At 43.5% G+C, this 16,354-nt stretch overlaps 1 protein-coding gene across 1 annotated transcript in view; it reads right to left on the reverse strand.

The window, feature by feature from the left end:
- The window catches only part of BCL2 (BCL2 apoptosis regulator), a 180,861-nt gene extending 165,217 nt beyond the window's left edge, over positions 1–15,644 (reverse strand). Inside the window, exons 1-2 of the mRNA XM_007463695.1 lie at positions 15,037–15,644; positions 13,978–14,824 (exon numbers count right to left, since the gene is read on the reverse strand). Of these exons, the coding sequence (XP_007463757.1) occupies positions 13,978–14,541 (564 nt within the window). The 5' untranslated portion in view covers positions 14,542–14,824; positions 15,037–15,644. The remainder of the gene's footprint in view (positions 1–13,977; positions 14,825–15,036) is intronic.
- Positions 15,645–16,354: the final 710 nt, after the last annotated feature.

Genomic DNA, 16,354 nt, shown 5'->3' on the forward strand with positions numbered 1-16,354 from the left:
CAGCCCAGCTACCTGGAATGCCCTCTCCCCATATCTCCCAACTATTATCTCCTGCATAAAGCTCTTCCAGATCCCCTTCTAACTGGCCTGGATCGCTCTGTCCACTAAAGTGTGTAAAGGATTACAGCACTTTACACAGTACTTGTCTTAGTCTCACTATTGGTAGGCAAGTTCCTTAGAGGCAAGTTCTTTAAAGTCCACATTTTGCACTCAAGTGAAACATCTGGCATAGAGCTTTGCACATAGTAGGCCCTCAATAAACATTTTCTCAATGGAAAAAGGTAGTGTGCATGCTCTACAAAATAACAAGATATTTATAATACTTTCCATTCCCATCACTGCCCTGGTTGCTAGGAACTTCTTGGGGTTAAGAATTGCAAACAACTGCTCATTTTCCATGATTAAGACTTCTTATTGTTTTCTCCTTTTTTTTTTTTGAAGGGATTATTTATTTATTTGTTTGTTTGTTTATTTATGGCTGTATTGGGTCTTCGTTGCTTCATGCAGGCTTTCTCTAGTTGAGGTGAGCAGGGGCTGCTCTTCGTTGCGGTGTGCGAGTTTCTCATTGCGGTGGCTTCTCGATGTGGAGCACAGGCTCTAGGCACACAGGCTTCAGTACTTGTGGCACGCAGGCTCAGTAGTTGTGACTCATGAGCTCTAGAGCACAGGCTCGGTAGTTGTGGCACACGGGCTTAGTTGCTCCGTGGCATGCGGGATCTTCCCGAACCAGGGCTTGAACATGGGCCCCTGCACTGGCAGGCAGATTCTTATCACATCGTTTCCTTCTTATACTGTCACTTAAATATTTAGTAAGTGGCTGTGCATCATTATACTTAAAATTTTGTTAGAAAATAGCTCCAAACCACCTCTAAAAGTTTCCAGCTTTAAAAAGAGAGAAGAGAGAGAGAGAGAGAGAGAGAGAGAGAGAGAGAGAGAGAGAGAGGGAGAGAGAGAGGTAGATAGACACATATCCCAGCAGAAATTCAAAAAGAAAATAGCTAGGAGAGACTTTCGAGATGGCGGAGGAATAAGACATGGCGATCACCTTCCTCCCAACAAATACATCAGAAATACATCTACATGTGGAACAACTCCTACAGAACACCTACTAAATGCTGGCAGAAGACCTCAGACTTCCCAAAGGCAAGAAACTCCCCACATACCTGGCTCTGTGGCTGACAGGGTCTTGGTGCTCCGGCAGGGTGTCAGGCCTGTGCCTCTGAGGTGGGAGAGCCGAGTTCAGGACACTGGTCCACAAGAGACCTCCCAGCTCCACATAATATCAAATGGCAAAAGCTCTCCCAGAGATCTCCATCTCAATGCTGAGACCCAGCTCCACTCAACGACCATCAAACTACAGTAATAGACACCCTATGCCAATCAACTAGCAAGACAGGAATACAACCCCACCCATTAGCAGAGAGGCTGCCTAAAATCATAATAAGATCACACACACCCCAAAACACACCACTGGACGCGGTCCTGCCCACCAGAAAGACAAGATCCAGCCTCATCCACCAGAACACAGGCACCAGTCCCCTCCACCAGGAAGCCGACACAACCCACTGAACCAACCTGACCCACTGCGGGCAGGCACCAAAAACAGTAGAAACTACAAACCTGCAGCCTAAGAAAAGGAGACACCAAACACAGTAAGTTAAGCAAAATGAGAAGATAGAGAAACACACAGCAGACAAAGGAGAAAGGTAAAAACCCACCAGACCAAACAAATGAAGAGGAAATAGGCAGTCTACCTGAAAAAGAATTCAGAGTAATGATAGTAAAGGTGATCCAAAATCTTGGAAATAGAATGGAGAAAATACAAGAAACATTTAACAAGGACCAAGAAGAACTAATGAGCAAACAAACAGTGATGAACACCACAGTAAGTGAAATTTAAAGTTCTCTAGAAGGGATCAATAGCAGAATAACTGAGGCAGAAGAATGGATAAGTGATCTGGAAGATAAAATAGTGGAAATAACTACCACAGAGCAGAATAAAGAAAAAAGAATGAAAAGAACTGAGGACAGGCTCAGAGACCTCTGGGACAACATTAAACGCACCAACATTCGAATTATAGGGGTTCCAGAAGAAGAAGAGAAGAAGAAAGGGACTGAGAAAATATTTGAAGAGATTATAGTTGAAAACTTCCCTAACATGGGAAAGGAAATAGTCAATCAAGTCCAGGAAGCGCAGAGAGTCCAATACAGTATAAATCCAAGGAGAAACACTCCAAAACACATTAATCAAACTATCAAAAATCACCTACAAAGAAAAAATATTAAAAGCAGCAAGGGAAAAACAACAAATAAAATACAAGGGAACCCCCACAAGGTTAACAGCTGATCTTTCAGCAGAAACTCTGCAAGCCAGAAAGGAGTGGCAGGACCTATTTAAAGTAATGAAAGGGAAAAAACTACAACCAAGATTACTCTATCCAGCAAGGATCTCATTCAGATTCGACAGAGAAATTAGAACCTTTACAGACAAGCAAAAGCTAAGAGAATTCAGCACCACCAAACCAGCTCTACAACAAATGCTAAAGCAACTTCTCTAGGCAGGAAACACAAGAGAAGGAAAAGACCTACAATAACGAACCCAAAACACTTAAGAAAATGGTAATAGGAACATACATATCAATAACTACCTTAAATGTAAATGGATTAAATATTCCAACCAAAAGACATAGACTGGCTAAATGGACACAAAAACAAGACCCATATATATGCTGTCTACAAGAGACCCACTTCAGACCTAGGGACACATACAGACTGAAAGTGAGGGGATGGAAAAAGATATTGCATGCAAATGGAAATCAAAAGAAAGCTGGAGTAGCAATTCTCGTATCAGACAAAATAGAGTTAAAAATAAAGACTATTACAAGAGACAAAGAAGGACACTACATAATGATCAAGGGATCAATCCAAGAAGAAGATATAACAATTGTAAATATTTATGCACCCAACATAGAAACACCTCAATACATAAGGCAAATGCTAACAGCCATAAAAGGGGAAAGTGACAGTAACACAATCATAGTAGGGAACTTTAACACCCCACTTTCACCAATGGACAGATCATACAAAATGAAAATAGATAAGGAAACACAAGCATTAAATGATACATTAAACAAGATGGATTTAATTGCTATTTATAGGACATTCCATCCAAAAACAACAGAATACACTTTCTTCTCAATTGCTCATGGAACATTCTCCAGGATAGATCATATCTTGGGTCACAAATCAAGCCTTGGTAAATTTAGGAAAATTGAAATCATATCAAGTATCTTTTCCGACCACAACGCTATGAGACTAGGTATCAACTACAGGAAAAAATCTGTAAAAATTACAAACACATGGAGGCTAAACAATACACTACTAAATAACCAAGAGATCACTGAAGAAATCAGAGAAAATTAAAAAATACCTGGAAACAAATGACAATGAAAACACGACGACCCAAAACCTACGGGATGCAGCAAAAACAGTTCTGAGGGAAGTTTATAGTAAGACAATCCTACCTCAAGAAACAAGAAACATCTCAAATAAACAACCTAACCTTATACCTAAAGCAATTAGAGAAAGAGGAACAAAAAATCCCCAAAGTTAGCAGAAGGAAAGAAATCATAAAGATCAGATGAGAAAGAAATGAAGGAAACAATAGCAAAGATCAAGAAAAGTAAAAGATGGTTCTTTGAGAAGAAAAACAAAATTGATAAACTTTTAGCCAGACTCATCAAGAAAAAAAGGGAAAACACTCAAATCAACAGAATTAGAAATGAAAAAGAAGTAACAACTGACACTGCAGAAATACAAAGGATCATAAAAGATTACTACAAGCAACTCTATGCCAATAAAATGGACAACCTCGAAGAAATGGACAAATTCTTAGAAAAGCACAACCTTCTGAGGCTGAACAAGGAATAAACAGAATAAACAAGCACTGAAATTGAGACTGTGATTAAAAATCTTCCAACAAACAAAAGCCCAGGACCAGATGGCTTCACAGGCGAATTCTATCGAACATTTAGAGAAGAGCTAACACCTATCCTTCTCAAACTCTTCCAAAATATAGCAGAGGGAGGAACACTCCCAAACTCATTCTACGAGGCCATCATCACTCTGATACCAAAACCAGACAAAGATGTCACAAAGAAAGAAAGCTACAGGCCAATATCACTGATGAACATAGATGCAAAAATCCTCAACAAAATACTAGCAAACAGAATCCAACAGCATATTAAAAGGATCATACACCATGATCAAGTGGGGTTTATCCCAGGGATGCAAGGATTCTTCAATATATGAGAATCAATCAACGTGATACACCATATTAACAAACTGAAGGAGAAAAACCATATGATCATCTCAAGAGATGCAGAAAAAGCTTCTGACAAAATTCAACATCCATTTATGATAGAAACCCTGCAGAAAGTAGGCATAGAGGGAACTTACCTGAATATAGTAAAGGCCATGTATGACAAACCCACAGCCAACATCATTCTCAATGGTGAAAAACTGATACCATTCCCTCTAAGATCAGGAACAGGACAAGGCTGTCCACTCTCACCATTATTATTCAACATAGTTTTGGAAGTTTTAGCCACAGCAATCAGAGAAGAAAAATAAATAAAAGGAATCCAAATTGGAAAAGAAGTAAAGCAGTCACTGTTTGCAGATGACATGATACTATACATAGAGAATCCTAACGATGCTACCAGAAAAGTACTAGAGCTCATCAATGAATTTGGTAAAGTAGAAGGAGACAAAATTAATGCACAGAAGTCTCTGGCATTCCTATACACTAATGATGAAATTTCTGAAAGAGAAATTAAGGGAACACTCCCATTTACCATTGCAACAAAAAGAATAAAATATCCAGGAATAAACCTACCTAAGGAGACAAAAGGCTTGAATGCAAAATATTATAAGACACTGATGAAAGAAATTAAAGATGATACAAACAGACGGAGAGATATACCAAGTTCCTGGATTGGAAGAATCAATATTGTGAACATGACTATACTACCCAAAGCAATCTACAGATTCAATGCAATCCCTATCAAACTACCAATGGCATTTTTCACAGAACTAGAACAAAAAATTTCACAATTTGCATGGAAACACAAAAGACCCCGAATAGCCAAAGCAAGCTTGAGAAAGGAAAACAGAGCTGGAGGAATCAGGCTCCTTGACTTCAGACTATACTACAAAGCTACAGTAATCAAAACAGTATGGTACTGGCACAAAAACAGAAAGATAGATCAATGGAACAGGATAGAAAGCCCAGAGATAAACCCACGCACATATGGTCACCTTACCTTTGATAAAGGAGGCAAGAATATACAATAGTGAAAAGACAGCCTCTTCAACAAGTGCTGCTGGGAAAACTGGACAGCTACATGTAAAAGAATGAAATTAGAACACTCCCTAACACCACACCCAAAAATAAACTCAAAATGGATTAAAGACCTAAATGTAAGGCCAGACACTATAAAACTCTTAGAGGAAAACATAGGCAGAATACTCTATGACATAAATCACAGCAAGATCCTTTTTGACCCATCTCCTAAAGAAATGGAAATAAAAACAAAAATAAATAAATAGGACTTAATGAAACTTAAAATCTTTTGCACAGCAAAGGAAACCATAAATAAGACAAAAAGACAACCCTCAGAATGGGAGAAAATATTTGCAAATGAAGCAACTGACAAAGGATTAATCTCCAAAATTTACAAGCAGCTCATGCACCTGAATATCAAAAAAACAAACAACCCAATCCAAAAATGGGCAGAAGACCTAAATAGACATTTCTCCAAAGAAGATATACAGATTGCCAACAAACACATGAAGAGATGCTCAACATCACTAATCATTAGAGAAATGCAAATCAAAACTACAATGAGGTATCACCTCACACCAGTCAGAACGGCCATCATCAAAATATCTACAAACAATAAATGCTGGAGAGGGTGCGGAGAAAAGGGAACCCTCTTGCACTGTTGGTGGGAATGTAAATTGATACAGCCCCTATGGAGAACAGTATGGAGGTTCCTTAGAAAACTAAAAATAGGGCTTCCCTGGTGGCGCAGTGGTTGAGAGTCTGCCTGCCGATGCAAGGGATGTGGGTTCGTTCCCCAGTCTGGGAAGATCCCACATGCCGCAGAGCGGCTGGGCCCGTGAGCCATGGTCGCTGAGCCTGCGCGTCCGGAGCCTGTGCTCCGCAACGGGAGAGGCCACGGCAGTGAGAGGCCTGCGTACCGCAAAAAAAAAAACCTAAAAACAGAACTACCATATGACCCAGCAATGCCACTACTGGGCATATACCCTGAGAAAAACATAATTCAAAAACAGTCATGTACCATAATGTTCATTGCAGCTCTGTTTACAATAGCCGGGACATGGAAGCAACCTAAGTGTCCATCGACAGATGAATGGATAAAGAAGATGTGGCACATATATACAATGGAATATTACTCAGCCGTAAAAAGAAACGAAATTGAGTTATCTGTAGCGAGGTGGATGGACCTAGAGTCTGTCATACAGAGTGAAGTAAGTCAGAAAGAGAAAAACAAGTATCGTATGCTAACACATATATATGGAATCTAAAAACAAAAAATGGTTCTGAAGAACCTGGGGGCAGGACAGGAATAAAGACGCAGACATAGAGAATGGACTTGAGGACACAGGGAGTGGGAAGGGTAAGCTAGGACAAAGTGAGAGAGTGGCATGGACATATATACACTACCAAATGTAAAACAGCTAGCTAGTAGAATGCAGCCGCATAGCACAGGGAGATCAGCTCGGTGCTTTGTGACCACCTAGAGGAGTGGGATAGGGAGGGTGGGAGGGAGACACAAGAGGGAGGGGATATGGGGATATATGTATACATATAGCTGATTCACTTTGTTATACAGCAGAAACTAACACACCATTGAAAAGCAATTATACTCCAATAAAGATGTTAAAAAAAAGGAAAATAGCTAGGAGATAGTCCTGAAATTTTAGACTTACAGGTGCCAACTGGCATCCTTTATAGACTTTCTTTTTTTCCAAAGAGATAAAATATCAACATGTAAAGATGATGATATAATTTGTAATTAATTTTATTCCTATGCTAATTGTAAGAAGGCACTGAACTAAGAAGACTAAGTTTTTGCCCCATATTCCCTTTGAAAATTCTAATGCATCTCAGTGGAATATTCGGCTGCAATTGAATTTCAAAGGTAATACATAGGTATGACATTCATCGTCCTGTAAAGCAGAAGAAATCTTAGCATTTGTGTAGAAGAGTCGGAAAAAGTCAAGAAAAGACAACCTGCAACACTCATGCCTTGTTTGGTGCTCCAAGCATTAGAAGTCATAAACTCTCCATATTCTTTCACAGCTTAAGAAAAGACAGTTACAAAATAGAGAAATACAGTAATTGGAACTGTCACAAGGAAGACGTATTGGTCTCAATGGTAAAATCTCCCTTGGAAAATTTAAGCTTCACTTGACACAGTGGGTCCTTGGGCTAGTTTCAGGAGACAGAGTAGGAAGGAGAGTGGGGGCAGTCATAAGCTTCTGACTCATTACGCTGAAGCTCCAGAGAGCTGATTAGCCAATTATTAACTAAAAACGGAATATGACTCCATCCCTGAAATTCCGAAGGCAAAACAAGGAGCAGAATGGAAATACTGATGCCGGTGAAATTGCTTGTAGAATCTGGTCCATCGCCTAAGAAAATCAGCCAAGTAGCCCTTAGTGCTTTTGTAACTGAGACCAATGGCCATGCCAGCATGTCAGGGAGATTCTCTTTCTAACGTGTTTAAGAGGGCATTTGGGGAAGTAATCTTTAGTATAAGCTATTTTAGTTGTTTAGTTAGTCAAACTTTATCTAAGGCTAGAGTATAACCCTCACTCTACTCTCACATTGCAGAGATCAGAGCTAGTACAAACTCTTCCAGCAACCCTTGCACAGGGTTGGAATTTATGATCTCTGGAGGGAAAGCATCGTATCTGATGACAGAATTTTTCCTTGCCCAGTTGCCTGTAGCAAGATTGGAGTAAGGTTTATAATATTCCAGCTTGGGCAGACCCCTTTTCTGCCCCCTCTTGCTGGTTATCTAGACATAATGCTCTTTCCTTCAGGTGAATCCCACCCTTAACATGTTGGAAGGTGACAAGAAGCTACCCCTTGGAGGTCTCCCTGTGGCGGGGTGATGGGCAGGTAGGGGTCAGTGATGGAGGTTGGCGGGAGTGGGGAGGGTCCCGGATGAGAAAGCCCACACGGCTTTGGAGAAACAATCATTCCGTCATCATTCTCACTGAAGGACAGCTGGGTTTATCTTTTGTCTGGCAAATAAAGAGCAGAGAAATCGTGTTGGCACTACAAAATCGAGCACAGATCAGAACACGCAACAATCCACGAAAATACTTTTAGAAATGAAAATGGCTTTGTCGTAACTTCAAAAGTTTTACAACCGCCATTTAAAGAAAGAGGACCACGCATAAAAGATGTTAGATGGTAAACACCTGCTCTTCAGCAACACAAATGTCACAGTGGACTAGGAATTTCTATAAGTAGCATTTTGGAAGAGAAGCCTCTTAATAAACAGAACAGTGTTAGAACCTAAAACCAAACCAAAACAAAAGGTTTTGTTTTAATCTCTCCCCTGTTCTGGTTCAAATCGACTTGGACTTGTCTGCATACCAGAATGATTTAAGAAAGACAGTTCTTCAAATCTATTCTAATCAACCTCATCAGAGTCTCAGGTGTCTTTTACCAAAAAAAAAAAAAAATTAATGATGTACTTTAAAAACTGCAGGCTAGTGTTTATTAAGTCTTCATAATATGTAGAAAGAGCACCTAATGGGTAAATATTTACCAAGGGAACTCCCCCTGCCTTTCAGTTCTCTTAAGTGTACGTCAGTGTAACAGAGTATTTTTTAAATCATCTATATTTCTCTTCCTAGTTAAATCAGGCCTAATGCACACATGAACAATCATATGGTTAGAAATAACCTTTTCAGACAAAGATTGAAGTGTATGCAAAATAACACATCCTTAGGGCTTTGTTTTGTTTCTTCTTTTTCCCTCTAAATCTGAGAGTTTAGAATCATCTTATCAGGCTGTGTGGCAACTGAGTTCACAACGACATCTCCAGCCCTGGTCTGTGAGGGCATCCAGGGCAGGGGAAAAGCCTTCCTCCCTGGACCCCCAAACTAACCCAGGGCTGGGCACATACAAGACTTGCAGTCACGTCTGTTGAATAACTGTCGCCATCCTTGGCTGACTCTCATCGTTAACCGCGTTTCAACATCAAACACTGATTTTATTTGAATTGAACCTCAAATACGATATATCTCTGGGGGAAAAAAAACCTTTTTACTTGTACACTACAAATACAGTGTTGTTTTTCCAGCACAAATGCGCTTCTGCTGAAATACTGCTTTGCTAAAGTCTTGGCGAAGACACGATGGATGATCTCAGAAATGGGTGCGGGGACGTGCTGAGTGGGAGAGACCACCATTAATACACACAGCACCCACACACCTGCTTTATGAGTGGGTTTATCATCCTCCAAAAAGCTGACTAGGACTGGGAGTCGAGATAAAGAAAAACTATTTAAGAGTTTGGCTTAAAAAAAAAAATCTGGGGCTTCCCTGGTGGCGCAGTGGTTGGGGGTCCGCCTGCCTATGCAGGGGACACGGGTTCGTGCCCCGGTCCAGGAAGATCCCACATGCCGCGGAGCGGCTGGGCCCGTGAGCCATGGCCGCTGAGCCTGCGCGTCCGGAGCCTGTGCTCCGCAAATGGGAGAGGCCACAACAGTGAGAGGCCCGCGTACCGCAAGGAAAAAAAAAAAAAAAATCTGTGGCTTTCTGTTACCTGGTGTGCTGTGTAGCCTAATAACATTTAGCAATTCTGAAATGTACTGGTTCAATCAAGGATTGCTAAAAAGATCAATCAGTTCTCACTAGAAAGCACAGCTAAAAGTAACAGGATGCACAGAAGAAAGCCATGTTTTCCACCAACATTAAACAGCAACAAAGGCCCTGAAACAGAAAAGAGAACTGAGTGAACTATAAAATTTTACAAAAGTCCCCAAAAGCAATCGCTCAACAGCACATAACTGCAAACTCTATGAGCAATAATGTATCTTTCTCTACAAAATAAATTACTGAAAGGGGTCATGTGATTCTTAGCAGGCAGAAAGATGCACTTTCCCAAGGAAAGTTCATCATTAAATATATTATTTAAGACTGGATCATCTTCAGGCTATTTTTAATCCTATCATTCTGCTGCCAAAATTAGCTATAAGCAGCTGAAACTCAGCCACTAGAAAACTGATGTTTTTTCATGTATTTTGTACACTGGCCTGAGAAGAGTATTGCTTTCCAGTTAATCAAACGTTTGGGTGGATGTGAACTATGTACAGAAAAGAGAAACTGCTTGCTGACCAACTAATAAAAAGGAAGCCAACCTCTACTGGATGTGGAGAAGTAAGTTCCTGTCTTCCTCAACCACAAAGACCAAATGACAAACACACAAAAGAAGTCGCACCACCATGTCATCAACAGAATGAAGCCAATATCCAAGTTATGGCACATGTCATTCTTGCAGCTGTCAAACATCTCACTCTCTCCTAAGACATGAAGTGAAATGTTGTCACGTTTCTCAGTTCAGAGGGCGCCATCAATGTTCATTCACCATCAACTTGTCCAAATCTCAACACTCTGCTTGCAAGAGCCCCTTGGTCATGAAGCAGTCTCAGGGCCCCTAAACTCATTTACAGAATTTGAACTGTGTTACAAGGGGATCAAACAATACCGAATGGAGCTATTAAAAGAGCTAAATTTCCTGTCTTTAACTGGAGTAGAAAAGCTATCTTACTTTCATGGGGTCTGTAATGCCAACACAAATTGTATAGCTACCAGGCAAAACATTCTTGAGAGGATGGAGCTTATAACAATTTCTCTCCTGTCTCTCTTGAATTCCAGTCTATTTCTTCCAAGGGTCAGATCGCTATAGTGGACACATGGGAAATATTCAGCATCCTAGGTAACATTATGGACCCGCGGGGCCACTGGAAAGGTACACTGTAGGATCCATCCCAGATTGCCGTTTTTCCTAAAAGGCGTCCACGAGAATCGATGGTCGGTGAGGGCAGCCAGCATCTCTAACTCTCACGTGCACACAAACACCTGTAGACGTGCAAACCACAGATTCTGACTCAGAAGCTCTGGGGCGGGACCTGAGACTCTGCATCTCTAAGAAGCTCCCAGGTGGCGCCCAGGCTGCTGGTCCCTGAGCCACACTTGGAGTGGCAGGGTCTCGGGCATCTAGAACTGCCTCCCTCTGGAAGCCTTATTCAGACTTAGGAATAAAGCCATACTCCACTCCACCGCCAACTTCTTCTTTGGTCTTTATATAATTTGTAGACTTCTAGGACCATCTCTGAGACACTATCATCCAAGGCCCTGCTTTCTCCAAGTTATGGAACATGGAATGCAAACTTTTTCCTTGGCCTCAGAAGTAGCAGCAGCAAAGAAAAAAAATGTGACTTAGAATCTAAAGCTCCCATAAGAATAGATTCAGTAGATGAGCTGATCCACCGAGCCCTGTAAACAGTACAACATTGTCCAACGTTAAAAGAATGTGCTAGCTCTCTTCTGAAATTTTACCTTCCTTACTGAGTCCTTTACACTGCAAGACGCAACATATTATTAGAGATGCAACACTGATTGGTGCAAATTTGGAGGAAAATCTGTCTCTATGCCAAATGCTTAAAATAAAAATTTAGGTTCATAATGCACCTTTGAAAGGATAAGTACGTCAGGCTCTCAAGTACTACCACTTTTATTATTCCAAAGTGGACATTTATGATTGCATTTCCTGATATATACTTTTTTTTTTTTGCCAAAGTCCTCTGCTTTCCTGTTTAGTCATCCATCTATATGTTGTCCTGAAAGCTACACATTTTACCATCAGCTATATGTGCTTCTATATGATTTATTTTTACTATAAGAGGTTTTGTCCAAAAAAAGTTTATCATGTTCTACGGTACGTCATTGTGGTTTGGCATCATAAAATGTAGCCTCTACATTTACCAACCTCAGATACCTGTTGACCACAAAGATAGGCTCTACTAAGAAAACTCTAGTTTGAAAGTAGGAAAAGGTGAGCCTTCACTTAAAAAGAAAATTCAACTGTATGAGATGTTAATATACCACAACTGGACAATAAAGATCAAGATTATATCTTAATTTCTATCATAAACATATGTCTCCATTTCCCATCTTTTCATTAAATTACTTGACACATGACAGTTACCACCATGGATTTCTTTCAACTAGAAAGAAAATTTTTTTAATTATTTTCACAAAAATATGTAAGAGTCAAACTGTTATATTAGTTCTACTTTGGTCTTAAAATGATCCTTTTGGCGTCTGGAAGTCCCTACCTCTTTGGTTATGGTGGTTAAAAATAAAACCACCTACATAACCAAACATTTAACAAAAATATTCTTTACACACTTCACTGAATTCTTCCAGAATTACTAAAGATCTGATAATATGAGATCTCGAAAAACAAACAATTCACAAAAAGCATTTAAATTTTAGACATTAAATGGGGATGTTTTACTTTTAAACACTGAACAGTGGCATCAATATTTTGTCAACTTTGGTCAAGTAGGATCAGATGTTCATGTCAGTCATCTACTTTTCTTGGCCTTTTCTCTTTTTGGCCCCTTACCATTAGCACACTTTGTGAACTGTAGTAAAATATGTAATGTGCTCTTTGAAATCGAATACACCTGTAGTGACTTCTAAGCTTTTTGCTCCTGTTAGGTCCTATAAAATAATAACATTAGTAATTCTCCCTAGAGACTGTGAAAGGAAGCACTGAATTGCATCCTTTTTCAAAGACAGCTCTTCAGATTAAAGGACAAGAATTATTCCTCTTGCACTTTTTCACAAATTAATCACTTCAGATATAAAGTGTAGATGTCAATTTCACTTCTTCAGCCTTAGGATCTGTACCCCTCCCCCAAAGAACCACACACACAAAAAGAACTTTATGGCGACATGATAGAGGCTCTATCTAGCACAACAGTACCAGAAAAGAAGCAGTTCACAGATGTTCTTCAAAAATACAGGCATCAATCACTTCAGCTAAAGTCAGAGCACGAGAATCCACAGCTACGAATCAATTCTTCTGCACTTTATATAGATACTCTAGATGCAAGTTTTGCCAGCAGAGGGGACCCACCAAATCACGTGGATTCCAGGTGGTGAAAGAAGATACTAAAATTCCAGTAAACCTCAAAATCACACACAAGTTATAGAAATAGAACACAAGGTACGCAGCCAATGCAAATTCTGTCACAGCTTACCTCTTTACAAACATCCAGGTGTTCCAGGGAAAGGGGCTACACTGGTTTTCCTCTTTGGGTAGATCTTACCAAGTGAGTCAGAAAAGGCATGCCCTTGGTCCTCTGGGGGAGTCTGTTCTTCCAACTGGATGGTTCTCAAATTTTAGTACAAAGAAGAAACCCCCAGGGGAGCTTATTTCTGATGCGGATTGCCAGGACCCAGCCTGGCATCTAGATTATGAGTTGTCCCTGAAATGTCCCATTTCAACAGGCTACACAGGCCAGGTACCATGATGAGGGGGATCCTTGGACCCCCAGTTTGAGAAACCCTGAAGGGATGCCATTTACCCCAAGATCCTACTGAACAGCAAAGGCTGGATCTTTGAACCTCAATGGCTGGCAAGCAAGGGAAACAATTTTGCCGGGAAGCAATGATCACAGTTGGGCTGGCAGGGAGACCTCTGTACAGGCAAAGAGGGAGGGAAGCCACAACCCTGATTTTATTTCATTGGCTCATCGGTCTCCCTTGGCCCAGTAGCCCACCCAGACTCCAACCTCCGCATCTCAGACCCGAGAGGTCCAGCCCAGACTCACATTCAATCAGACATGCACCTACCCAGCCTCCGTTATCCTGGATCCAGGTGTGCAGGTGTCGGTTCAGGTACTCAGTCATCCACAGGGCGATGCTGTCCACCAGGGGGGACATCTCCCGGTTGACGCTCTCCACACACATGACCCCACCGAACTCAAAGAAGGCCACAATCCTCCCCCAGTTCACTCCATCCCTGAAGAGCTCCTCCACCACCGTGGCAAAGCGTCCCCTCGCGGTGAAGGGCGTCAGGTGCAGCTGGCTGGACATCTCGGCGAAGTCGCGCCGGTAGCGACGAGAAAAATCATCACCGGCCTGGCGCAGGGTCAGGTGGACCACAGGTGGCACGGGGCTGAGCGCAGGCCCCCCGGCGGGGGCGGCGGGAGCGGTCTGGGGCGGCGGCGGGGAGGTCCTGGATGGCGCTGGGGTGCGCCCGGGCTGGGAGAAGATGCCCGGCGCGGGGGCGGCCCCCGGGGACGCGGCGCCCGCGTCTCCGGCATCCCACTCGTAGCCCCTCTGCGACAGCTTATAGTGGATGTACTTCATCACTATCTCCCGGTTATCATACCCTGTTCTCCCAGCGTGCGCCATCCTTCCGCCACGGAAAAGCAGCCGGGTACCAACAGCACCTCTCGCCCACGCTTCCCGCCCCACGGCCCCGCACGAGAGAAGAATAGTTATAATCCAGCTATTTTATTGGATGTGCTTTGCATTCTTGGATGAGGGGGTGTCTTCAGTCACGCGGAACACTTGATTCTGGTGTTTCCCTCTTGGCATGAGATGCAGGAAATTTTTATTTAAATTCCTTTCGGATCTTTATTTCATGAGGCACATTATTAATTATTGTTAGTATCAGTCTACTTCCTCCGTGATGCTGAAAGGTTAAAAAAACTAATCAGTCAAAATCAGGTGCATTTCCCTTTATACAGTGGGTGAAGGCAGGGCACACACACTACAAGTTACACAGCTAAAAATAATATAATAAACTGCCTGGAAATTAAACTTACTCGAATGCACTTAAAGTTAAAATCTCAACTGTTTCCACTGAAAGTTACATGAAACCCATTTCCTGTGCAAAGAACTTACTTGTATTTTTTCAGGACAGCATGATCCTCTGTCAAGTTTCCTTTTCTGTGAAAACAAATGCATAAGGCAAAGATTCCATCAATCTTCAGAACTCTCCAGTGATAGCTGCTGTGAAACTTCCAAATGAATCAGGAGTTGGGGGCGGAGGGTGTAAAAATGAGGAGAATTTCCAGTTTGATTCCCAGACTTCTCCTTCACAGAAATGTCAATCCGTAGGAATCCCAACCGGAGATCTCAAGAGCACGAGCAAAGAAAGGCAGCGGCGGCGGCAAATGAATTACAATTTTCAGTCCAGTATTTGCAGAAGTCCTGTGATTTTCCCCCTCTCGGCAATTTACACGCGCACACACACGCGCGGGCACAGACATGGATCTCTGTCCGCGGGACCGCTTCACGCCTCCACGGGAGAGAGACAGGGACCGGGGGCCGGTGGACGACGAGCCGGGGACCGGGGCAGGAATCCTCCTCTGATTAAACTCCGAACAGCGAATGCATTTTCCGAAAAGCTGCTTGATAAATGAAGGCTGGACGCGCCCGGCCCGCCGGTGCCGAGCGCGAGAAGCCCGCGCTGTGTGTGGTGCGGCGAGGGCTGGGCAGAAGGACGTGGTGGGGGAGGGCTTTATTTTTTCCCTCTTTTCCTAAAAAGGATGACTGCTACGAAGTTCTCCCCCCTGGACCCCCTCTTCCGCTGCACCCCACCGGCGCACCCCGCCTCCGGGCTGCGCACCCTTTCTCCTCCTCCTGTCCTGCGCGGCGGCGCTGGCGGCGTCCGCCTCCCCCGCGCTCCCGCCGCGCACCCGCTCCGGGCGATGACGGCCGCGCCGGCGGGGAGGGCCCGGCGCCCGGCACCTTCGCTGGCGGCTGCGGCGGCGGCGGCGGCTCGGCGGGGAAACCGAGAGCGGCGGGCGGGAGCGCGGCGGGCGGGGGCGGGGGCGGGCGCGAGGAGGAAGGGGGCGGGCGCGGCGCGGGGGGGCCTGGCCTCTTCATTCTCCTTTCGAACAGACTGGTTTCCTGTTCGTACGTCACACGGTTCATTCAAAAAAAGAAGAAAGAAAGAGCCCTCCTCGGAGCCGCCCCGCCGCCCCCTCCGCCCCCTCCGCGCCCTCCGCCCCGCTCCCCTTGCCGGGTTAAAGGAGCCGCGGCCGGCCCGGGAGTGGCGCGCCCCGCCGGGGACTCATGGCGCGCAGGCCCGCGGCCGGGGAGGGAGCGCCCGGGACGGCCCCCGCCCGCTGCGCCCGCCCGCTGGGCCCGGCCGGTGGGTGGCGCGGGCGGCGCAGGCCTCCCGCGCGGCCGCGGCGCGGGGGGTGTGCCAGGGGCC

The sequence above is a fragment of the Lipotes vexillifer genome, unplaced genomic scaffold (genome assembly GCF_000442215.2).
Source record: "Lipotes vexillifer unplaced genomic scaffold, Lipotes_vexillifer_v1.1 scaffold868, whole genome shotgun sequence".
In the NCBI taxonomy this organism is placed as follows: domain Eukaryota; kingdom Metazoa; phylum Chordata; class Mammalia; order Artiodactyla; family Lipotidae; genus Lipotes; species Lipotes vexillifer.